Raw genomic sequence first — 25,622 nt, 5'->3', positions numbered from 1 at the left:
TGATATTTATTAAACATCCACATGTCCCTTCTTTACATAAGGCTGTAACAGGGACTTAGTTGTTTCTGTCATCCAATGCTTGTGAGCATTTTCTGCAGTATTTCTAAACCTGTAGAAATCCGTGACAAAAATCTTGGTCCCACTTGTAGCAAGGGCATTGTAGTCAACAGAAAAAAAAAAAAATATATATATATATATTTAATGACATCCATTTTTGACTCCCTTTTGTATGCCTAATTTCTCACTTTTCATGTTATGCACTTGCCTGGTTATATAACTTTGTAAGCTATCTTGAATTTTTTTAAGGGTAAGATGGCATATAAACACAAGGAACTATATAAATGAAATCTCAGAGGGTGGCTTTAAGGTTCTGAGCATTCTGGCTGGGAGACAGACCTGTCCTTGTAGGGGGAGTTATGTGTGTGATAACAACAAGAATGGGTGTGTTTCTAGGGCAGTCCAGCAGCGACTGCAGGGAGTCAGAGAGATCGCAGCCCAGTCATACCTCTGCGGCTTACTGGTTGTGTGATGGGAGGCATGTTATTTCCTAAACCTCATTTCTCATCTCTAAATTAGTGATCTCTTCGTGCTTGCAGAAGACGGACAAATGAGGCAATGTATAGAATTATCCTATCAGTTGGACAAGGGGAGGCTGCCATTCCTGGCGAGGTATGCTACAAGAAAACTCCCCCCACCCTGTCCCCCTCCCCACTTGTCTCGCACACCCGCGGACGCCAGGCAGCTGTCTCTGGCCTGGCAGCCAGACAGGGATCAAGGCTCCCAAGTGCACCTCCATGTCCGCGCCTCCTGCGGGCCTCGGGCCGTGCATCGCCAGCCCAGCCTTGCAAACCGCTCCCTGGAAGACAGACACCCAAAGGCGCAGGTTGAGACCCGTCCACACATGTGGCTTAGTTTCTTCTCCCGTCCCCCGCGGCTCTGACACACGTGAGCGCCCAGCAAGGGGCCAGGGGCCCGCGAGAACCAGGCTGCCAGGGCCGCGCCGCGGGGCAGAGGGCGCGGGAAGGCGCGCGGGCTGTGCCCCCACCCGGAGAGCCGCGGGGCGAAGCGGGTGCCCCGGGGCTCGCGCCTCCTCTCCCGGCGCGGTGTCAGGCGGCGCCGCCGGAGCCTCCCCAGCCCTCGGGTTCCCCTTCGCGCTTCGCCCCGAGCCGGGCGAGACCGCGGGCGCGGGCACCGGGCAGGAACCGCGAGGGGCGCCGGCTCCGGGCGCTCCCGAGTCATGGGGGCAGGTTTGGGCGAAGAATACGAGCGCCCCGCGTTTGCTGAGCCGAGAACCTCTGCGCCCGTCAGGTGGGGCGCGCGGCGGGCGGCGGGGGCGCGCGGCGGGGGCGCGCGGGGCGGGGGCGCGCGCCCCGGAAAGTTTGCGCCGGGTCGGGCGCGGCGGCTGGGCTGGGCGCGCGGCGGTGGGCGGCCAGGTCGGGGCGCAGGGGCCCGAGGACGATGCGCTGCGCCCCGCCGAGCCCGTCCCGCCGCGCGAGGTGAGGCGGCCCGGAGCGCGGCCGCGGCCATGGGAACCCTGGGCAAGACGCGGGAGCCTCCGAGGTGAGCGGGACCCCGGGCGCGCCAGGGTCTTCTCCGGGGCCGGGGGCCGCGGCGCGGGCGGCCGCCCGAGACCCCAGGGGTGGGGAGGGGGTGCCGGAGCGCCGCCCCCTGCGGGAGCTGCTGTCCTGGCAGCGGGCGTCGGGCTGGGGTCGGGCAGCCGCGCCCCGGGGGCAGACGCGCTCGGGAATGGGGGGTCCGCGCGGGGCTGGGAGGACGGCGCGGGTCCGATGTCAGCGCTGGCCGGGCGAGCCCCGGAACGGCACCCCCGGGTCCCCTCCCTGCTCCGCGCCCGGCGCCTGGGTCTCCCCGCGGACGCGCTCCTCACCTCCCGCGCTCCTCACCTCCCGCACCTGCGGCGGGCGCGGGGCTCGGGCGGCGCCACCTGGCGGCTCCCCCGGCCCGGAGAGGCCAAGAGCCGGCGGTGAGCGCAGAGGTCACTTCTCCTATAGCATGGGTGGACATCTGTGCGCCCCTTCCCTGAGATGTTCTGGGAGGGTCTTGGGGCGGCAGGGGATGAGCGAAGAGTGCAGTAGGTGAAAAGACTTGGAAGGAGAAAGAGACCTGGCGGGGCCAGGTAACCTGAGTTTGTGCCCCCGAGGGGCTGGCACCTGACAAAGGCCTGGAATTGGCACAGAGCTGGGCCAGTTGTGCACCTCCCAGCTCATCCCCAGGGGTCGTGATGCGAGCGCGCGGCGCACAAGCATACCCAGGGGAGGCAGGAAGCTTTGCCATGTTGGACTTAATGAACTATTCTTTTGGCCCTTTCTGCACCCCCTCACCCCACCTCCTTCCTTTCCCTAGAGGGTCCAGCCCTGTATCTTGCTCTGGAGTGAGGGGAAAGGCTTCAGGGATTTGAGTCTATATTAAGGGGGCAGGAAGAGGACAGGACTAGAAGGAATCCTCACAAAGCTGCCTGTAGTGGCAGGAAGGCCACTGATCCAGCAGACCGGGTAAAGGAGGAGTCAGCCCTGGAGCCCTCGGTGGCTTTGCAGACTTTCATTGGGATTACCAGGCACACCGCAGGCAGGGGTGCTGGGGGGCCTGGAGGCTGGCAGGCCTCCCAGCCCCCAGCCTTCTCTCTGCCTCTCTCCTCCCTTCTCCTGGTTCTGCTTCTCTGTTCTCCTGGCGTCTCCGTGACGCCGCCCTTATAAGCCCCGTCTTAGCCCAGGTGAATCCCATCTACCTATGCCCACACCCTACTCCAGGTGCCCGCCATCAGGCATCCATTCAGGACCGCAAGGACCCATCATCTATCCTGATGGCGGGAGGGCAGAAAAGCCTGATGGTTTTTACCTTAACCTGCGCTACCCTCTGCCGAAAACAAAGTTGTACAAGTTTCCATTATCTCTGTCTTTTTCATCCCTTTGCCTTCTCAGAGGGATTTCACAAACAGTTCAACCTGAATTTTAACCTCCTTGAGAAACCTCGGTCTGAAGAGGGTTTCACCTGAACCACTTCAGAGTTTTGACAATTTCCTTTAGCAGACACGCCACGGGACCGTGGCCACTTTTAGCCTGAGAAAACATCTCCAAGTTAGTTTCTCTTGGGTTTAAAAAAATGGTTTTTTATCTTGTTTTTTTTTTATGTAATTCACTAGGAAATTGGCCAGAAAACATTTGACTACTGTCCTTTAAAAATATGCTTTTAAGGTCTTAACAGGCTATTCATTTGATGGATTTAGACACCCTTAGATCTACTCTAACAATACCTTTTGTAAATCCTTATCTGCAGCTGTTTCACCAGAAGAAACAGTGATTTGAAGGTTTGTCACAAAGCAACCAGCTAGGCTGCACCACAGCAGCAGCGCGTTTCCTAGTTTATGGTATAGATCACCGCATCTTTGTAGACCTCTCAGGTTGTAGTTTGGCTTTTAGTTTCTCTTCTCCTTTTATTCTCACATCTTGGTCTCCTGAGTCTCCCCAGTCTCCATAATGATTTCTGGACCACATCTTTCACACTGCCTTCTCTTCCTCCTACCCTGGATATTCCCTCCAAGTTCCTTCTTTCTACCTGAATCTACCCCAGTCCTTCCTAGTTCTGGTAAAAGCATCTACCTCTGAGAATTGCCTTGTGAATCAAAGTGGCTCCCCTACTGGTGAAACGAGGAAACTACTAGAATTAGAGACAGAGATGTGTTCAGAGTCCTGGATCTGTGAGAGACAGGGAGAGGCGACTAGTCATCTCCCAGCCCCAGCAGGAGGAGCTTGAAGTGGAGGCACAGCCTCTTCACCAGGGACCAGGGAGAAGTAATGTAAAGGTCTAGGAGAAAAAAGAGAATTTTACTGAGAAGGACTTTATTTTCATCTTCTCCGACTCTACCTTGGGTTGAGGTCTCAGGTGAAAAGGCAGCAGCTAAGGCAGAAATCTGAGTCATCTCAATACCTGACAATTGGCCCCAGGTTTAGAGCATTGTCAGTGCTTCCAGGAAGGAGCTGGGGAGCACGACATGGGCACAGGTCTGTCCTGCCACTACAGGTAGCTTTGAGGATTCCTTCTAGTCCTGTCCTCTTCCAACCCCCTTAATACAGACTCAAATCCCTGAAGCCTCTCCTCTCACTCTAGAGCAAGTTACAGGGCTGCACCCTCTAGGGAAAGGAGGTGGGGTGAGGGGGTGCAGAAAGGGCCAAGAAAAATTAGTTCATTAAGTCCAACATGGCAAAGCTTGGACTGACACCTGGACTGACATGGAGGCCTGACATGGATACCTGTGTCTGTACCAGTGGCGGTCACGTTGCCCTACTGAGCCTGCACTTGCACATCTATAGATGAGGGACTTCCACCATGGCCATGACATAAAGAGTCCTTCCAGACTGGGGACTCTTTCAGGGACCTGCAGAAAGAGAAAGAGTCAAAATTCAGCCTTTAAAATATCAGCTCAGCTTTCAGAGGAGTTTGTCTTAAATTGACCTGACCTTTTCAGCCTTTTTTTTTTTGGTGATGGTCTACTTGCTAGTTCCAATGTAGTAAAAGGGAAACCATTCCAGGGATGGTAAATAGTTCATAAAGTCAGAGAGGTGCCTAGTGCAAATCTCCTATGTGGCATGTCTGAGCTGTACAGCCTTGGTTATGGCACATACTTCCTTTTCAACATCGTAAAATGGAGATATCTTACCAGGCAGTAAACTTTAAAAACCTGGAAATTTCCAGTATAGAACCATACTGAGTTACTCAATTCACCATGGCTATTATAATTTTCTCTAGTTTTCAGATACGGATCTGATTCTGGGGCCATCCCAGGGCCAGGGTGACCATGGCGAGAAACTTGATCAAAATCTTCTAACACCAACTTGATCTTTCAAAATCACTGCTTGTGCTTAGCAAATCTCCAGTTTGATTTCCCTGGACTCATCCCAGGTCAAAACTAGCCCCCTTGGCCGCTGCCATGCCAGTATAACCTGGAATTCATTTGAAACAGGACATGAAGGGCCAGGGTGTCCCATTCACAGTCGGACCCATACAGAATAGCCCCAGAGTTGAGTACACTGTCTCTCAGCAGGCTGATTTCCCAAAGCTCAGGTGTGCTTGGTGTATAATTTGATGTAAGTTTCTTCTGGTTGAGATTTTATCTTGTCAGAGAAACTTTCCCCATCACTGCACTGGGAAGTGGTGCTCCCTCCTCGGACAGTATCACACTGCTTATCTTTGACACTCACAGGAGACTAATTTAAGATTTATCTTTTCATGGTCTGGGGCTGATTCTTCAACTCAATTTTCATGGGAAATTTCTAGATCCCTTTAAACAACTAAGATAGAATGAGTGTTGGACAGTTTACAAAGTATCCTCCGACAGACCATCCACTGTGGTCCTCTCTGGCCTGTCACATGGTCTTACACAGAAGGATCATGTATTGATGAATCATGTCAGTCAAAATAGCAGCTAATGTGATGATCTTAGGTATATTTCTGTTTTCTCTTTTTCTCACTTCCTGTTTAATAGAAACTATGAAATAATCAAGTCCATAGTAGAGAGAAGAGCACTATGTGCTCAGTGAAGTTGCCAGCAGCAATAGCACATAGTGAAAGACTCCTCAGAGATGATAGTTCTTTGTCTGTATATGTGGGGTTTTTTTTTAAGATTTATTTATTTATGCAAGAACTGGGGTACAGGCCAGAAGCACGGGAAAGTGAGAGGATTCACCAGAGACAGAGTGGGGAGCAGACCAGGCAAACGGACTGAAAACACTGCTGAGGGGAGCAGTGGGGTGAGACAGGAGAGGTCTGCCGCGCTATGTGGGTATCCCCTGGGCCGGCTGGGAATCGAACACGCTCTGCAGAGGCTGTGGACAGCTCTATAGCACTGTGCTCCACCCATTGCACCACCGGGGAAGCCCTGTGTTTGTTTTTTAATGGAAGAGAAAATGAAATGTTTGATTATCCTTCATCGTTTTTCAAACAACTTATTCTGATGAGGTCTTGAGCCAAAGATGAAGCCTAGTGAGAGTAGATGAAGGTAACTATTGGACTCCTTAGGAACTTTCATATAAAGCTCTCGTAAGCTTTGCTTTCTCTTAATCTCTAAGGATCCAAGGAAGGACTTCATAGAATGCTGTTTAATGATAAAAAAAAATGAGGCATAATAGTTACCTGCATTGTCAATAATGAAAACCAGAACCCCCAAAATAATCAAGATTTGTGAGAAAGGCAGGATTGGCTTAAAATCTAAATATCATGACTCACCCCCTGCACATAGATCCTCAGTCTTTGATCTCTTCCGGTGTCCTTAAAGATGTTTCTGAGGCCGCCTGACTTTTTGTAGAATCTCTGGTATTTTCTGAAAATGAATGAGCTTGACTGAATATGTGACAAACTTGAAAAATTCTTAAGAGTCAAGATTGTGGCCAAGTGGCTAAAACAAAAATATATCTATTGCTAAGAATTAAGGACTGCCAAGACAGGCTGCATGTGCCTCTCCACAGCAGGAACTGGATATAGCAGGCCCAACCTAACTCCAGGATGCTGAGTCCTAGTTGCAAGCCTGACATCTCACCTTGTTATTTACTTGGGAGATGTCTCTTTAACAGCCAACCAGTCCGTTTGGTGCATTTGCCAAGTGGGAGGGGTATGTCTTCTATCTGTCCAGCTCCCGGGATTAATTGTTTTATCTCTACTCCTGTCTTCTCCAATCTGCCTTCAGAGCACGGAGCTGCCAGTTTCTTCTTTGCCTGGCTGATCTGCTTGCGCTCACTGCCTTCTCTCTTTCCCCAGGAAACCTTCTCATGGCTGCAGAGCTGCCCCTAAAGCAAAATTAGAGGCAAAGCCAGCCAGCAGCCCCTTCCCAGCCCAGCCCAGCCCTGCCCAGATCACCCAGTTCCGAATGATGGTGTCTTTGGGACATTTTGCCAAAGGAGCCAGTCTGGACGATCTCATCGACAGCTGCATTCAGTCTTTCGGTGAGTTGGCTCGCTGCCCACATACATAAACATTGCTGTATTACTTGGTTCTTCTTTAAAAAGTGCTTTATAGATTAGCGACTTAAATTGTATTTTGACTTTAAAAATAGATTTTGAGCCTTTGAAATGTTGGAGACAGTGTGCAGTGCCTGTGGCACATGACTCTGTGGGTGTACTAGGTCGTGAGGAGAGGTGCGAGTTAAAGTGAGAAAAGTTACTGAGAGAGTTTGCATTTCGTTTTTTTGAGAACAGCGGTGTTTCTCCTGATGAAAGAGAGCGTGAGGCTCTTGTGCATCTGGTGCTTTGACATTTTTCTGTCCTTGTGTTCTTGGGACACACCAAGACAATGTTACATGAGCAAACGTGGTTATCAAACAGAAATTTGAGAGCCTTGAATCATTTGGACAAAAGAGTCTTAATAATCTCCCTGCCAATCTGGAGGGTAGTTGAGGTGGAATAGGAAGGCACCCAGGAAAGCCAGCATGTCTGTGACCGGGAGACACTGGTTATTAAGCGTGGAGATTGAGGGTCAGGGAGCTGGGGGATCAGCGCAGACCCAAGTCGACAGTGAATTATCCAGAGCTGTGCGCTCATCTGCTGTACCCGCCAGGAAGGATGCACATCTTAGCGCTGCTGACAAGCAGTGATCTGCAGAGATGGCCTGGTGTGGTTTTTGTTTGTTTGTTTTTACAAGCAACTGTCTCTTGTGATTGTTATTTGTGAAACAGTGACAGAAAAGTGAATAGTTGCTCTCTTCCAAAAAAGGAATGATGAAAATTGATGGGAAATTTGTAGATTGCCAGCGCTGTTGTTTCCCCGTACACCCCTCTTCGAACCCCTCTATCTTCCTGGCCCTGAGCTCCTGGGGAGGGTCGGGTGGCCTGATCAGATCACCGCATGCGGATGTATCCGAACTCAGAACTAGGAATTATCGGCTGGTACGTTTGGGACTTGGTCAGACTTTATTTGCAGAACTGGCAGACTTGACAATTCAGGAATACTCGTTTTAGTACAATTTAGTATGACATGGGAAAGAATAATTTCAGTGATTTCAACATCGGTTTAAAGCCCTGGGTCTCAAATGTTAGTGCAGAATCACTGGGCTTTTTCTTCCTTTTTTTTTTTTTTTAAAATAACATGGATCCCTGGACCCCACCCCCAAAGTTTCTGCTTCAGTCGGTTTGGGGTGGGGCCCAGGCATGTGTATTTCCAGCAAGTTCCCAGGTGATGCTGATGCAGTTGATCTGAAAACCCCTCTGAGAATCACTGCTTTATTGTGTGTGGTAGGCTTTTTCACTTGGAAACAAGCATTTTTATTCATCGTTAAGGATTAAATTTTAACTAATTTCCTATTTATCCGTTAACCTTTCAGTTCAGGATGTATTCGGCAGCAGAAAGGGTGATTTTCTGTTGCAAAGTGATCACTTAGAAAACACGCACGCGAGGGTGTCACAACAGACAGGGAGGCCTGCAGGAGCACTGCTGCCCGGGGCTCTTGTTCATCACAGACTTGGCTTTTACCTAGTTCCCACCTTGAACGAACTGCAAAGTTCCTTGTGGTCCTAGGAGTCATATTTTCTGGTCTTTGCGGGGCACTGTGACTGTTTAATGAATAAGTGTGTATGTTCTCTTTCCATTTGACTGTTGAGAGAACAGGGACTAGCAGGGTGTTTGTCACAGCACCTCCTCCTGTGCTGCCGGTCATGCCGCTGCCGGCTGAGCTCGGGGCTGTTTTCTTGACCTTCAGATAATCAAGACATCAACCTGAAACATACGTGACTGATTCTGAAGTTCTTGCCCCAGAAAACCTAATCTAGTAAGCAGTGTAGTCTGCTCCCCTCCAGAAACCCTACAAGGACTAAATGTTGTCTGGAATATGTTGAACCAGAAAAGAAAAACAAAAAAACACTATCTTAAACTCCCAAAACTATAAAATGCCCGTTGAGTCTAACAGTCTTTCATCCATTGTCAAGAAGCATTGGCCCGTATTTGTATCTGACCTCTTGCTGGGCAGTGCACAAGGAGAATTGCAGGGTTCGAACCCCTTTTCCCTTAGTAGGGTTTAGAATACCTGAGAAGTTGGGGGGAAAATATACACAAAGAAACTAAGGTGTGCAGGAGGAAGAACTTGTTTATACCATGTAGCATTTAAGTTCACTTCAGGGGTGAGGCCATAGATTAGGAAGAAGAGCCACTGATTGTTCAAACGCTTCTTGGGCCACAGGAGTGCAGGAAGGTAAGATGTCAAGGTTTCTTGTTTCCTGAGCTGCAGTCCTGCCACAGGTTGACGTGAAAAAAAGCCAAAGAAGGGGCAAGAGCTAGAGGGAATGGGAGACAGCACCTGCTTTTGTGACTCTGACTGTGTTCGTGCTCCTTGGTTAGCAGCCCACACAGCAGGTGGGGGAGGGTGGAGGTTGAGCTTCAGAAGTGAGTGGAGCTGAGCTGCTGAGCTCAGACTAAACCCAAGATCACATGTGTGCCTGTGTTTCCGTACGTCCTCGGAGGTGACCCGAGAATAGTACAGTGAGGCTAGTATTTCTCTTGAATTCTAGTTATTGTCTCAGGTTCGCACAGAACAGTTTTGCTTTGCAATAAAGCAGTGTAGCTTAGCTTTTTGTTAGTGAATTTAGATGGCTTCTTCTTTTAATACCCCGAAGAAATAGTACAGGAGTGTGGGGAAATGATTTTTTTAAGGGGGTACATTTATCAGTTCAGAGCCCGGTTTCAGCCACTCTTCTTGCCACTGCGGGATTAAAAAAGCAGGGAAAAATTTTCTTTTGTGCATAAAGACTAGATTCATTTCTGCTACTTTCTCAGCCTCCCTTTCACACAGCTGCTCTGAAGACGTTTGAGTTAGAACTGTGCTGTCCAGTGTGGTAGCTGCCGGCCATGTGTGGCTTCTTACATATATATTTCAACTAATTAAAATTAAATCCAATGTGAAGTTTAGCTCCTAAGGCTCACAAGCCACGTTTCAGGTGCTCAGTGGCCACAAGGGGTAGCCTGCTGCTAGGCCGAGTAAACAGAAAACATTTCCATCATCGAAGAAAGTGTTGACTAGCACAAGACAGGACTCATGGGTGGCTTGAAAGGGAAAAGCAACGGGCAGGTCTGCTGGAAACTGGAGTTTGCCTTTTTCTGGCAGTTCGCGGTAATAGACTGAATACTCTCAAAGGCATCACAGGCACATGACAGGCTTTACCGAGGGCTCTCTCACTTTAAGATTATTAAGCTTTAATCACCACCCACACTGCTCTCTGAGCAAAGACAGTACTTTTAAGGATAGGTGACCGGCACATACAAATTAAGATTACTCTCAGAGGCCTCCAGCAACCCTCCCCATGTCACAACCAAGGTTACAGATCTGCGATTAGCAACTCAGATCCTTGAGTCATAGTTCATGCTTTACCCACGAAACAACCCCCTCCCACCTTCTATTTTAATCAGGGGTCATGCTTTACATTCTCAGCATAGTACTGCTAGTTACTCCACTCTCCAGTTGAGCATAATGAGGCAAATCATCACAACCTGGTACATTTATGTCAAATGTATGTGAATCACACCATCTGTTTCAGAGGCATCAAAGACCTATGAGATCATCTGGGCTTTTCAAAATGTTTTCGCTGTGTGAGAGGGCTGCCAGTATTCGGGACCAAATGGAAGGTTTCAGGTGTCCAAATTCACAAAGCTCCTCAGTTGGCCTCTTCTGAGTGCAAGAAAGCATTTGACATCGGAGAGGAAACTGCAAACACGTTCCAGAAAGTAGCTCTCCTGCTAGGGTGTAGGAAGAAGAAACTCAGTGTTGCCATGTCAGTGTGAAGAGAGGCACATCTTACCTTGCATCTTATAATTGTAGACTTTATTTTTTCTAGGAGTTCCATATTCCACATGCATTAATTTTCTTTTAAATTGAAAACAACTCTAAAGTGGGCAGGTCCAGTATTATTGTCTCTATTGGATAAATGAAAAAAAAAAAAAATTCAGTCTCTGAGAATTGAGATTTTCAATTCCCCAGCTGGAAGAGGAAACATGAAGAGTGTTGGGTACTGCAGTTTAGAACCATGTGCTCCTTCCTCTGCCCTCAGCAGCCGCCTGCGACCTGAGCTGGAACATGTCTGGGGCTCTCACCTGGGACGAGCTTGTCTTTGGTCAGCGGAGACTGCAAGGCCTCACCATTCTGCAGGCCTGACCTCCCCTAGCATAGAGATTAAACTCCATTCAGTGCAAGACACGTTTATTGGACCCCACATATACCAGGTGTCTGCTTGAAATCCTCTCTGAACAAAGTGTTAATTAATTAAAATTACCCTGTGCATTGTGCTGATGCTATCCAGACACCTCCCAAACCAGAAATACCCTGGAACAACAACAGTTGTATTTCCCACATCATGGAGCAGTTGGACATTAAAAGCATTTTAGAGACCTCAACTAATTAAGAAGAAAAGGGTATACCTATTTTGAAAATCAGAGTTAAAGTAGGCAGCAAATACACACTTGTAGGACTGCAGTTCTGTCTGCGGCAAAGGGAAGGTTAGGTCCTCCTCACCCCTCTGCAGCTTAGCGCCTGAGCAGCACAGCACGGTGCCCGGAGACACAGAAAGGAGCCAAGGGCACAAGAGTCAGGGCGCTCAGGCCTGAGACCAGACAAGTCCAGGGAACAAAGCCCAGGGCAGGATCAGGGAGGACCCCAAGCCTGGGCCACTGGTGATCACACGCGCTTCATGAAGGACACCGTTGCCTGCCCCAGCAGCCTCATTGCAACCTCAGCCACTGGGAGTTAGGCCACAAACTTTCACATGTGAAGGATATCCTGGGGCACCTGTGTCCTAAGGCTTCTAGACATCAGAGCAGCTCCCAGGCCTGGCTGTTGTTAGCCCTCAGGAGTGATCAGAATGCCATTTATTCCAGTGAGTGTCTCTGCTGCATCCCTGACAGCCTGACAGCACACAATACCCCAGGCAGACACATCTGCCCTACCATGGATGAGAGTTATGGTGACTGCCAGCCCTGAGAAAGAAGGGAGCCCTGCTCCTCTGTGATCTCCAGTGTGGTGGGGTTCATAGTAGACCTTCCTGGCACAGAGAACAGAGGTAGTCTTGAAAATGTTCGTGCATAAGGTTGACAGTGTCTCAGCAACGCAAAGCCTTTTAGTTCAGGAAGCCCAATCTGAGGAGAGGTTTACTGCTGAGAGAGGCGCCTGGAGGGAAGGAAAGACACTGACAGTGGTGAGGCACTTGCTGTGGGCTCTGCCCAGAACAACCAAAATGCTTGCATTAACCTGCGTAACATCGCCATAGGTGGTTATTATTTTGCTTCTTTAATCAGGAACTGAAGTTTCGGGACATTAACCTGTGGAAACCCAGTTCATTGGGAGATCTGAACTCTGGTCTGTCTCTGAGGCAAACGGTTTCTTCAGCCTTACATGAACTTTAGGAGGCAGGAAGGATGTTCAACATTCAGATTCTGAGAGATTTTCATTCAGCCAAAGTCACTATGATTTTTAAAGGTTTATGTATGCATACAGACCGGGGTGAGAGGATTCACAGAGACAGAGTGGAGCAGAACAGCAGATCTCTGAAATAGGCTGCTGAGGGGAGCAGTAGGCAAGACAGGAGAGGTCTGCTGTGCCATGTGGGTAGCTCCCTGTCTGGGGATCGAACTCATGCTGCAGTGGCTGGTGATAGCTTGATAGTGCTGTGTCTTTAACCAGCAGGAAAAGACTCTGACAGTGGTGAGGCACTTGCTGTGGGCTCTGCCCAGAACAACCAGAGGTCTTTAACCTCTCTGCGCCACCAGAGAGGCCCCTCACTATGATTTTGATGGAGGTGACCCATAAACTGTTTTTGAGAAATACTGTCTACTTGCATCTTGAACATCTCAGATATTTTCTTAGGCTTTCTAGTAAAACATGGAAAACCCAAAAGGTACATGTCTTTTGAGAAGCAATAGCCAAATGGGTTTTTTCCATTAGCTAAATTAGAAAAGCACGTGGGCAGCCTCCTGGGCATCTCTAAAGCAATCCAGTCACATGTCACTAGCGAGAGGCCGGCCTGTGAGCAGGTTTGCAGTCACTGGGCCACTCAGTTCAACTCCTACATTTCTACCCCTTCTCAGCTGTACAGACTCTCCTCAGAACTTCTGCCCTGTCAATCTTTTAACTGTGGAAACCAGCAAAATGAGAGTATCTGTTATGGCTACAGTTTAATTCCTTGCACTCCAAGGCAGCATTGCAGGTGGCATCCTACCTGTGTGCTACGCTCAGACCGGTTTACTCTGCTGTCATAGGCCCTGGGTGCCCTATGGGTGAGAGACTTAGAAATAATAACAACTGACGAGGCGAGGACTGGAAAGGTGCTTCCTCTGAGTATTTTTCCCAAAGTGTCTTTTCTAACAGATTTTTGGCAATATTTGACATGAAGGGTCTTAAATCTGTAGTGGAAACACATTAGGAGATAGTGTAAAAGCAAAAACAGTATGTTCAGTCTTTGAAACAGGAGTGATTGGAGAGTGAGACCCCTAGAGAAGGTCCTCTGAAGTGCAGTGCCCTCCCCCCAGCCCCGGCCAGGGCCACCGCCTGATGGTGGGCCCTGTTCCTTCTGCTTGAAGCAGGTGCCACTGCTAGACTTTGTGCCTTTGTCTGCAGGAAGCTTGGTCTGCCACCTAGTTGGGATCTTCGATTAGCGGGTAGGAAAACAACAGGGAAAGAGCAAAAGTGTAAGCTGTGCTAGCTTCCTGGGCACAGGACGCCACACTCAATTTAATGTCATCGCAATTTTGAAAGACTTCATCTGCAAGAGCAGATTGCTACATTTTCAGGAATTTTGCAAGCCATTTGTTGAACACCGCCATCATTAAAAATTAACTCATTTAAACTTACAATTAAATTACATTAAAAATAACTACAGGAAATCTTCAAAATGCAGCATTTCCTAATATGTGACCACATTTTACTATAAACTGTGCTCTGAGGTTTCAGTGCTGTACAGTGGCATGCTATGCTCTCGGCCTTTTCTCGGCTCGGTTCCATGAAGTCAGCAGTAACTTGACATCGCCTGTGCTAGGGGCATTTCCACCAAAAAAAACGGACAAACACTCCCAATCAGGGCTTCCCCTTCAACCTCACCCCTGGAAAGTCCGTTGGGACCCATCTACCTGCACACTGCTTTCTCCCAGCTGTACAGGGTGCTTGTATAACAAAAGGCTGAGGTGGAAAAGAAAGCTGAAAATTGGAATCTCTGTTTTGTATCATCTAATTGAAAGAAAATAATCATAATTTGTCTTTGGCTTCTTCATCTAACTATCTTATAAAGCAACTCTCTGTGTGTTCTTCAAACAGAAGGATCTCTGTACTTTAGAGATAAGATATCAAATATCAGTGAGGGTGGCACATTTTCTTAAAGAAGTGATGGACAGTGGAACTGGCAAACAAAAGTTGGAGGAGAGATGCTCCTTTTTTATAATTGATTTTTTAAATTTATTTTTGCGTAGAAGAATTGGGGTGTTGGCCAGAGGTGCGGGGGGGCTAAGAGGATTCATCAGAGACCGAGTGGGGAGCAGAACAGGTGGATCTACTGAAATACACTGCTGAGGGGAGCAGTGGCTCTCCTGCTGAGGCAGGAGAGGTCTAATAAGCCTTCGAATGTCTTTGACTATCATTTGCTGTAGTCTTTTCTCCCTTTCTTATTTCTATTTTTATGTTGTTGGAGGGATTTTAATGTGGAGATATCTGATATTTTTATGTAGTTAAATGTGTCCATGTTCCTTTTATCTTTTTCCTTTACTGTAAACTTGAAAACATGCCTCCATTCCAATGATTCAGTGAATGTTCTATTTTCAGTTTAATCCGTTTTATTAACTCCATTATGATATAATTCCATATTCCCCTGTTGCAGCTGATCAATAATAGCTTCTTAATAAGTTTTGCTGGAGAGAAAGAAGCTTGGGTGTTGTTTTTAACTTTGTCTGGCCTAAACCCAAAGGGCTTGGACCCTCATTCTGTAACCTAGAACCTCCCCGCCCCTCACTGTGATTCTGTTGAAATAATTTCTGAGACTGAAAATGTCTAGAAGATGGAATGATGTGAATGATGTAAAATGTGGGCTTGACAAAAGTTCTTTAAAGAAAATATAGTAATTTATTTGAAGAGCCAATATCCTTAGTGTGAAGACCTAGAAAGCCAAGCAAATTTAATTCCATCCTTTTCAAGTTATTCATACAGACCGAGTCCATATTCTTTTTAGATAGACTTTTCTATTGTGGTAAATGTACCTAACATAAAAACCTACCACTTATGTAGATTTTTAAGCTGTCAACTTTTGACTATTTATGAATAAGGTAATGTTTGCATTCATATATTTTATGTACATACTGTCATTTAATTCCTACTCATAAATTCTTATATTTACAAAGATCTGAGTGTAACTTGGATCTTAGATTTAATTTCTAAATTTTAACAACTTGAAAAATTGTTCACACTCACTATAGAAAATATAGACTAGCCAAAAAAATAAAAGAAAGAAAATGACAGTCATCCATTCTATCACCAAGCGCAAGATAAGCACTATTAACATTTTTAGGTATATCTTCTAGGTTCTCTTCTATGCTTATTTACATAACTATAATCACATTAGCATTTTTGTGGTAGGTATTTTATAATTTACTATTTTCCATAATTCACATTTGAAACAATTATGATCTTTCAACATTAGTACATAGGAAGAAGTGTGCCAGCATATACAGTTGTTATTCTATCATAAAATCCAGATAATAAACCATTCTGGTTTAATCCCTTCAAATATGGGACATAAAAGAGAAGGTTGCTTGGCAACTGAAGATTCTAATGAGGAATAAGGATGTTCAGAGACAAGAGTAGTTGCTCATTCCTTTCTAATGCTAAATGCTAATTATGATAACCGTGGTTGATTATAGTTGTAAGAAATGAAGGAAAGAAAAAAATGCTTCCATTAACTTAGAATTCTAGGTGGATGCTTTTTTAATATATAGAGAAAGTCAGATGGGTTTTGTTGAAGAGAAACTTTAAGAAACAAAGAAAAAAAGCTTGTGTCTTTATTAACTTGCGCAGAAAATCTCAAAAAGCAGCAACTGGAAAAGATGCATCGCAGAAACAGGAGGCTGCTACAGTACCAGTGCATCTGTGATGCTTCTGCAGCAGAGAAGAGCTAGTGGGCAGTGTGGGAGGCAGGCCGCGTTGTCTGCTTTGGTTTTTTCCAGAGAGTGTTCAGGGGCTCTGGGGAGATTGCTGAGTTTCTTACCAAAAGGTGAAAGATGCTGCCAGGACGGAGCTTGGATTGAAGGGGAACCACCGATTAACTGAGATGGGCAGAGTTGTCGGGACTGGAGGCCCTGAAATGCCATCCCGGACTTGTTTTTGTGATCTCTCGAACAGTCTCCTTTTGAGGAGGCTCCCAGGGCATTCAGGATGCCAAGAAATGCCCCAGCATTATCATTTATCAGTCTGTCTTGTTAAAGTGTAGTTACAGCCTACAGAGCAGCCATAAATCTGACGCGCCGTTAGTCATTTTGGTTAAATTTACATTTGCTTATTTAATGCCAAATGCAAATGCATAGGGACTTTTCAGTGTTTTTTCACCCTCCCTTCATTTTAGCACCATGGGTTCCAGACTTACTCCATCCAAACCTGCTCTCCATTTACCTAATCTAGGTAGTTCAAGCTGGCCTGTGAGCCACTTAGTGTCTGGTGTGCTGCCCCCAGGAGACAGCTGCTGGCTATCTTCAGTTTACAAGCGTGTGTGCGTGTTTTCAGGAGGTGACTCTGGCGTTCTCCTGACTTTAAGGCACTGCTGTGACCCCAAAAAGAGCTCCCCGTATTTACTGTGTCTATGCTTCCCCTCTGTCCTCTCTGTCCCTTGTCACTTAGAGCCCATTATCTGTTCAGCAACCGCCAATATCTACCTGAGATGACTTACTTCATCTAAGTGTGCCTTTGAAACTGCAAGAAGGAAAGATGGAAGAGAACTCTCTAAACTAAAAAACCCTTAAGGGACATTTCAACCAGTCAGTGTGTGAACCTTTCTCCAAAAAAGTTATATATGTGTGTGTGTGTGTGTGTGTGTGTGTGTGTGGTGGTGTGTGTGTGTACATTCATGTCATTTAATAGTATATAAATACATACAGTATTTATGTATACAATAGTATACATAAATATATATGTATACAGTATATAATAGTATATTGTATAGTATATAAATATGTATGCAGTATACAGTATAAATATGTATACAGTATACAGTAGTATATAAATACAGCACACATACAGTCATTTAATAGTATATAAATATTTAATTCTGTGTATTGGAAATTTGGATGCTTACTGTACATAATGATGATATTAAGGAATTACTATTGGTTTTTGTGTTAGGCCTGTCAATGCATTTGTTTTATTTTTTTTAACTTAAGTGCTCTTACTTTTAAAAAATATATACTAAAATAGTAAATATACTAACATAGTTAAATAATATACTGATGAAATGTCATGTTTGGGATTTGCTTTAGAATAATATGGGTGGGACCATGGAATATTACTCAGCATTCAAAAAAGATAAACACATGCAATTTACAGCAACATGCATGGCGCTGGAAGGAATCATGCTCAGAGAAATAAGCCAGAAAGAAAAAGAAAAATACCGGATGGTCTCACTCATAGCAGGAATCTAGAAAACTTAAATAAGGGACCAGGAAAATGAATAACCATAAGAAAGTGAAAATCAAAATCAACAAACAACTATGAACCAGAGACACTCTATGGGGGGGTGAGGGGCGGGGAGGGGAGGGATTGGGGTCAAAATAAGGGGGTTGCAATTGTATGGGGAATATAAGAATAAAATTTATTTAAAAAAAAAAGAAGAAGAATATGGGTGGGAGAAGTGCGTGGGTCAGAAAGGGCCATGTACAGGTCCCTGTTGCAGCTGGATGAGTCCCTGGAAGCTCCTGACCTCATTTTGCTGACTGCAGTATATACTTCTGATTTCTTATATAAGATCTTAACATGAAAACTGTCCTCAAATTTAAGAAAGATAGATGCTTAAGAATTACAGAAAAATCAAAGGAATCCTTTGCTCTAGTTTTCTTGGTTTGTATGAAAGAGGGGAGCGAAAGAGAATAAAAAAAGGCACTTCAGTTACACACCACTGAAATTTTTCATGCCCTGTACTTGACATCCTGCATCACATTCAGCTCATTTTCCTCTCAACTCTTAGATGTGCAATTTCTGGTATCTTGGAAGATCAAAATAATAATAATAATAATAATAATAATAATAATAATAATAATAATAGAACTGGAAACTTGAATCTTCAATCCTACTATCAGAGGTGAGGGTTGGAGTTAGGTAAATGAGAATGTGTAATACTCTCCTCCCCACCCCAGGTCCTCCCCTGCCGCCCCCACCCCCACCACACCCAGTTTTCATCAGGGAAATGTCATGGCTGTGGCACAGCCTGATTTCTTGAAGACAGCAGAGGAAGCCATGAGAGGCCATTCAACATTGTGGTCTTTGGAATCCAATCTTGACTCTACCATTTATCAAGTGTTGGCCTTAGGCAAGATAATCTACTGCAGTTTTCTCATTTGTAAAATGGATAATAATAGTGAAAAATTTTTAAGTTCCTTTTAGTCTGAGTGAACATTTATGTAAGTAAGGTTATCTTCCTTTGGGTTTCCTCAGAAGCAGATCGTGAGATGAGGATTTGAATACAAATTATTTTGGAAGATGATCCTAAGAAAAACTAGAGAAAGGAAGGCATGTACCATGTGTCTTCTCAAAAATTTAAAATAATCTAAGATTGTATTAATAGAAATTCCATGTTAAGAGATGAATGCCCAGATTCCATTCTAATAAAAGATGTAAATCCTGCATCAGTCCTAACACAGGCACATGGTAACTTTTTTGTGCTTAACAAATATCTCTCTCAATGTTTCTGAAATTAGGTGTCTATCAACATGAAAGATAGAACACATTCTTTGTGTTGTTGTGAAGTAGTTATCTTAGAAAGAAAGCACTTGTGGGCCTCCCTGGTGGCGCAAGGGGTTAAGCACAGCACTGTGAAGCTATCCCCAGCCTGTGAAGCTCCAGTTCAATCCCCAGCTGACCAGGGAGCTACCCACATGGCGCAGCAGACCTCTCCTGACTCACCCTCTCCTCCCTTCAGCAGTGTATTTCAGTCAGTCTGCCTGTTCTGTTCCCCACTCTGTCTCTGGTGAATCCTCTCAGTGCCCTGCACCTCTGGCCTGTACCCCAGTTCTTTTTTTAAAAAAAAATATTTATTTATTTATTTATACAAGCACTAGATACAGCCAGAAGCGCGGGAGGGTGAGAGAATTCACCAGAACCAGAGCGGGGAGCAGAACAAGCAGAAGGACCGAAGTACACTGCTGAGGGGAGCAGCGGGCTGCAGGAGAGGTCTGCACACCATGTGGCCATGTGGGACCCTCGCTGGCGGCCGGGGAATCTAACCAGTGCTGCAGAGGCTGCGGGCAGCTTCGCAGCCCAGCGCTCAACCACTGCGCCACCAGGGGAGGCCCCTGTCCCTCAGTTCTTATATGCATAATTAAATAAATCTTTAGGGAAAAAAAGCATTTATGCAAAACACTATTAAAATACCATTATACAGAACATATCCAGAAACATAAGTAGCCATTACTACAACAGACTTGAATAATAATATATTACCTGCTCCCACTAGTAATGCAGACTGCCAAAGGGTCTCAAATTGTCTCATGGTGATGCAAGATCGCAGTCTCTGGTTAAAATAGGGGTGTCAGAAATTACCAGGCAGTTGTCATGATAGACACAAATAGGTATGAAGCTAGTAGGAAGGTAGTGGTATAATTTTAAATTTTACATGAATTTGAGCTATATTAACAGTTGTTCCATAAATTAGTTGCCCAAAAGTCATTCTCTTGTTCTCCTAAATATTAGGACAATGACAGAAATCCAATGTGAACTTCTTGTGAAATTTTATTATAAGGGATATAGGTATCTCATCTAACAAAAGCACAGGAAGAGTACTGATGTCTGTAGACCTTGGGAACATCTAAAATTAGGGACTAGGAGACACTCTATCCCCCTCAAGTGCCCCACCCCCCGCAATTTCCATTCCACCCTCCTTTCTGACCTGTTTCTTTGTCAAGTAAGCAGTCTCTTTTATTGAAGCCTTGTTTTCTCATAGATAGTGAATATGGCACAAATTCTTCACCTCTAGCCAATAGAGATTTCATTTTTTTCCCCCTCCAATTCAATGAAAAATTTCCAAGGAAATAACTTTGAGTGTTTCCAACTGGGGCAGGTGGCTACTGCTTGAACCAATCAATGTGGTTACAGAGGTGGAGTAATTTAAAAATGGAGCATCTCTCTCTAAAATCACATGATTAAATTTGAGGAAGGAATGTTTCTCCAAAGAGGACTGATATTCTGGGTACTGAAAACTATGTCTACTATACCAACATCTGACCAAACACTGAAGTGAAAGGTGTTATTAATTTCAGATTCAGCCACTGGGTTTTAAGATAGAAATGGGAGGTTTGAGAGTATAGAGGAGAGAAACAGTTTTTTAAATGTGTGAATAAAATCAGTGAGGGTGTAAGATGGCAGCACCTGGGAAAAAAGACAAATAATTAGCCTTTTCTTTCTAATTGGTTTTAACAGTGTTAGACTTATGTATGTCTTGATAATGGTAAGCATGGAGCATTAATCTGAGGTATTTACTTCCATGAGGACAGATAAATAAGAAATGGATTGAAATTTCAGCAAAGTACTGCCACTTCCCATTTGTGAAGGTATTAAACATCAAAACAGAAACTTCAAGCCATGGAATAATGAGTATTGACATTATATACCTGCTTGAAACAACTGTAAAAGTTATCAGAATATGCACAGGGACTATTTTCAGTCTTTGGAAAACACAGAACAGAGTTTTGGTTGCCAATAAAATGGAAAAACAAAGAGGTGAACTCAAAACTCATCTTGACTTTCTCTGGGGGCACTTTACAAATTGTGGTTCAGGAGACTAAATTCCAGAGAGTAACATGTTGCCTGGCAAAGGGAAGAGTTTGTGTTTTGGGATGACTGGAATGTGTGGAGTATGCTGCTGGAGAGAAGGGAGCTCCTTTAGTCTTTGACCATATGCTAAACTATGCATGGATATGGTGAGACTCCATGACACCAAGTTACGGGGCGGGGGGCGGGGGGTCTGTGAGTCTGAGGAAGTTTCATAGTCTGGGAAATACCATAGTTACAACCAGCCAGAATGACGAGCTCTACCACCATGGGTATTTATCTAGAACTGCTACACAGGAGTTGGGCCACTCCAACAAGAGCTACTCTTGACCACTTTAACAAAGATTAAATCTTGGGCCTCCTGGTGGTGCAAGGGGTTAAAACACAATCTATGGGGCCTCCCTGGTGGCGCAGCGGTTGAGCGCTGGGTTGTGAAGCTGCCCACAGCCTCGGCGGCGCCGGTTCGATCCCCGGCTGCTCCCGGGCCACCAGAGGAGGGTCCCACATGGCGCGCAGACCTCTCCTGCCGCCCGCTGCTCCCCTCAGCAGTGTACTTCGGTCCTTCTGCCTGCTGTGCTCCCCGCTCTGGCTCTGGTGAATTCTCTCACCCTCCCGCGCTTCTGACTGTGCCCAGTGCATGTATAAACAAAACAAACAAACAAACAAACAAATAAATAAAACATGCCTCTATTAAAAAAAAAAAAAAAAAAAGCCCACAATCTATGAAGCTGTCTGCAGCCACTGCAGCATGAGTTCAATCCCCAGACAGCCAGGGAGCTACCCACATGGTACAGCAGACCTCTCCTGACTCTCCCGCTGCTCCCCTCAGCAGTGTGTTTCAGTCAGTCTGCCTGTTCTGTTCCCCACTCTGTCTCTGGTGAGTCCTCTCACCCCCACATCTCTGGCCTGTACCCCAGCTCTTGTATGCATAAATAAATAAATCTATAAAAAAAAAACAACAAAGATTAAATCTTTGCCTTGGCAGGATCAACTTAAGGTCGCAGTAAATTAAATGCCTCTATACAGGTATATGTTTCATTCTCAATGTTGTATCCATAGTGACCAGCATGTGATACAAAATTAAAAGACATAAAATGTGCAGGAAAAATGGTGAATACAAATGAAATCAGAATTAACACGAATGTTGAAATTAGTCAATAAGGGGCTTAAAACAGTGATTATAAGTATGGTGAGGAATTTGAAGTAAGTGAGCAGGTGGGAGTCTCAACAGAGAAATGGAGCAGTGCAAGGAAGGAGCCAAAAGAAGAGTCTAGAAGTGAAAAATAAAATACAACGAGAAGAAAGCTCGCTGGCTGGACTTCTCATCACACTGGGTGCTGGAAAAGAAAAGCTTCATGAATTTGAAGGCAAGTCAATATCTGAGAAAGCAGAGACTGAAAAAACAAAAATTTCAGGCAGTATGACTAGAGCTTATATGAAAGTGAAAGGGCCCGCGATAACCCAAGTGATCTTAAAAAAGAAGAAGGAAGTTAGTCACTTTAAAGATTTACTGTAAAGTTTGAGAATCAAGACTGCTGTATGGTAGAGTCATAAGGGGAGACAAATATGTCAGTGGAATTGAATGGCAAATCCAGAGATGAACCCACATGTATGAGCAAGTGGTTTTCAGCAAAGGAACCACAGCAAGTCAGTGGAGAAAAAACAGCCCTTCAACACATGGCGATGACACAATTGCTAAACTATGAAAAATATGAACTGTGATCTGTATCTCACACCATGCACAAAAGATTATTTTTGATTAATCAGAGAACTGAATATCAAGTGAAAACAGTAAGACTTCTAGAAGGAAATATAGACTATTTTGGCAAGCTTGGATTAAACATTGTTGGACAGAATGCAAAGGATTTGCCATAAATGATGTATTTAACAAGTTGGACTTCATAAAGTTTAAAAATTTATGCATTTAAAAAGGTACCATTAATGAATGACCAAGCTATAGAATGGGAGAAAATATTGGCAAATATATGTTTCACAGATTTTTTTATCAAAATATATGAAGAACTCTAGCAACCCAATAGTAAAAAGACAAGCAATCCAATTAAAAATGGCTAAAACAGTTGGTATACATTTCAGAAAGAAAGAAATACAAATGAAATGAAAATTGAAAATTGCCTTGCATCATTAGACACTAGAAAACATGAATTATAATCACAATGAGATGCGACTGTGTACCCACTGAAAAGGCTAAAATTTAGATTGATGACACCAACTGTTGGTGAGGATGTGAGCATCTTGAACCCCTAGACATTACTAATGGGGGTTGTAAAATGATACAGTTACTCTGAAAGATAGTTTAACAGTTTCTTATAAAGTTAAATATACACGTACTCTGTGACCTGTCATTTCCAATGTCAGGTATTTGTGCTAGAAGAAGAAAAATATGGACACAATATGGCATATACAAAAATGTCCGCAGTAAGTTTAGCCATAAAAATCCAACACTAGAAACAACTCAAATATCAGTCCATGTCAGAAAAAAATGTTATTTATACATCAGAACACTTACTCATCAATAAAAAGAAATGAACCACCAATATATTCAACATTGATTAATCACAAAAATATTTTGTCATGAAAGAATCACTACATGTAAAATCTGTATATGGCATCATCCCAATATGTCAAGTTCTGAAACATCAAAAATGAATCTGTGATTTAAAAAAAAAATAAAAATAATGGCTTTATGTTGGTGGGGATGAAGAAACTGACTGGGAAGATGCGGGGATTTACTGGGCCATAGATATGTGCAAGATTTTGAGAGGAGTTTGAGTTAAATGGATGTACGTTTTTGTCAGAAGACTAAAAACAGCACGTAATATATGTAACCTTCTACTGTACTGCATGATAGAAAAAATGATTTAAGCAAAACAGACCCCAAAACATGTTACCAAAAGAACTGGCAGAAGTGCCTTCTGTAGGAACTTTAAGGGAGAGGAACTCTTATCACAATGCATGCACATGTAGTAGAGCTTGCTAGAAGGTAGGTCAAGACTCTTCAAGATAGGTGTGACCCGTGAGAAGGAAAGATGACTAACTTCTTCACCTCTTCTTTAACCTTTGGGTTCCTTTGTGATTGTGTGTGATCAAATATGTGAGGTACAAAATTGTCTAACTCAGAAACCAGGTGCTGGGTCTGGTTGGGAGCCTGCTCCCCCCAAAATTGTCCTTAAATAGCCTGCTACCAGCGAAGCACTGTTTGGAACTACTGATGAAAAAAGCAAATTACATGAAGTTTAATTGATGAGACCATTCCAGTCAGAAGAGGGGCTCATTGGATTTTACCAGGAACCCACATGTTCCATTTTAATCATGCTTTTGAGTCTTTTCCAAATGTTTTATTACAGTTACTGAGATAACTATAAAATGACTAGTATTTAGTCCCCCTTATGGGTCCTCTCTCTGGCAGAAGTGCTGTTAGTGGTAAAAGACCCAAGCGTTAGATAGTAGGAGAGGGAAAAAGAAGTGTTTTCATATACTGGATAAAATGCCCCTGTCCAAACAAAGCAGAACAAGTTTTCCCTGGAATTGAGCTTTTGGGGGTCCCATCATTAATGCCTGGAAAGTTACAGACTTCCTTGGAATGCGTGGGCATGGGAGAGAGAGGACTGCCCAGGTACCATGGGCAGAGCACCTGAGTCAGGATAGCCTCTGAAGGCCACAGGAGAACTGATATTGTTATTTTTGAAGAATGGCTTGAGAGAGAAAATACCACCTTAGACTATGGCTGTGCAGGCCCTGGGAAGAGGGGAGTTTTGCTAATATACAAGAGAAAACTTCTGCAGCCCAGATCAGTAACTGTTGATCATGGTCTTCTGGCTCACCCCAGATTGACTCCTGATGTGTTTCTGATTGTGCTTTATGATTAGTACTAACCAGGCTTCACCAAGGAGTCTGTAGTGTTGGCAACAAGTCAGCTATTTGTTTGGTATTTTCCTCATGTCTAGCCTTGAAAACCTCTGGGAAAAAAATCAGTAAGTTCTGAATTTGGAAGTGGTCATTTAGTGGCTTGTAATGAACTAGAAGGTTTAAACCCACTAAATCAAACTTCATTGATTATCAGATCCCTGGAGAGAGATTAAAAATGCAAATTCTATGCCCCATCCCTGAAATTCTTGATATAATCAATAAGTCCGAGCTAAGGTCTTGGAACCCATGGGGGGACAGGAGGTTTTTTTCCCCTACAACAGTGTCATCTGTTTTCTGGTGGGTTTATAATGATAGAGATGTATGATCTTAGCGTGCATTTCCTTGGTTTCTGTCAAGGCTGTACAGTTTTTGTAACTTTATTGGTCATTCAGTCATTGTTTTTGGTGAATGCCTGTTGTTCAAGTCTCTATGGTTGTGTCTTGCTTTTTTTTTTGAGGTTTAAAATAACAAAGGTTCTTTGATGCTCATTGATAATATATATCCATCCAGAACAATTTTATTGATTTGTGGATTTTTTGGTTCTGAAACCACCTAGGAGGTCTTGAAAAATCAATCAGGTTTAATATATTCATTATATTGCTTCTGGATAAGCCAGAACATACCCATCCTAAAATGGAAAACATTAATTTCTTTTCTTCCTGAAACTCTAAATGGTGAGTGGGGGTAGCATGCAGAGTGTTACCATAAAT

At 44.5% G+C, this 25,622-nt stretch overlaps 1 protein-coding gene across 3 annotated transcripts in view; it reads left to right on the top strand.

Moving 5' to 3' along the window:
- Positions 1-402: 402 nt before the first annotated feature.
- The window catches only part of RASGRP1 (RAS guanyl releasing protein 1), a 64,635-nt gene continuing 39,415 nt past the window's right edge, over positions 403-25,622 (top strand). The window contains exons 1-2 of one of the 3 annotated variants that reach the window (XM_054700399.1): positions 403-669; positions 6,766-6,950. In XM_054700399.1, the coding sequence (XP_054556374.1) occupies positions 608-669; positions 6,766-6,950 (247 nt within the window). In that variant the 5' untranslated portion in view covers positions 403-607. Of the gene's footprint in view, positions 670-1,292; positions 1,309-1,480; positions 1,561-6,765; positions 6,951-25,622 lie in introns of those variants that run through there. The other 2 variants (XM_054700405.1, XM_037502187.2) reach the window with 2 other exon arrangements.

Source organism: Talpa occidentalis, unplaced genomic scaffold (assembly GCF_014898055.3).
Source record: "Talpa occidentalis isolate TD23 unplaced genomic scaffold, MPIMG_talOcc4v2.1 talOcc4.11, whole genome shotgun sequence".
NCBI classification, from domain to species: Eukaryota; Metazoa; Chordata; class Mammalia; order Eulipotyphla; family Talpidae; genus Talpa; species Talpa occidentalis.
Note: the sequence above shows the minus strand (reverse complement) of the source record. Positions and strands in the feature narration are given on the sequence as shown.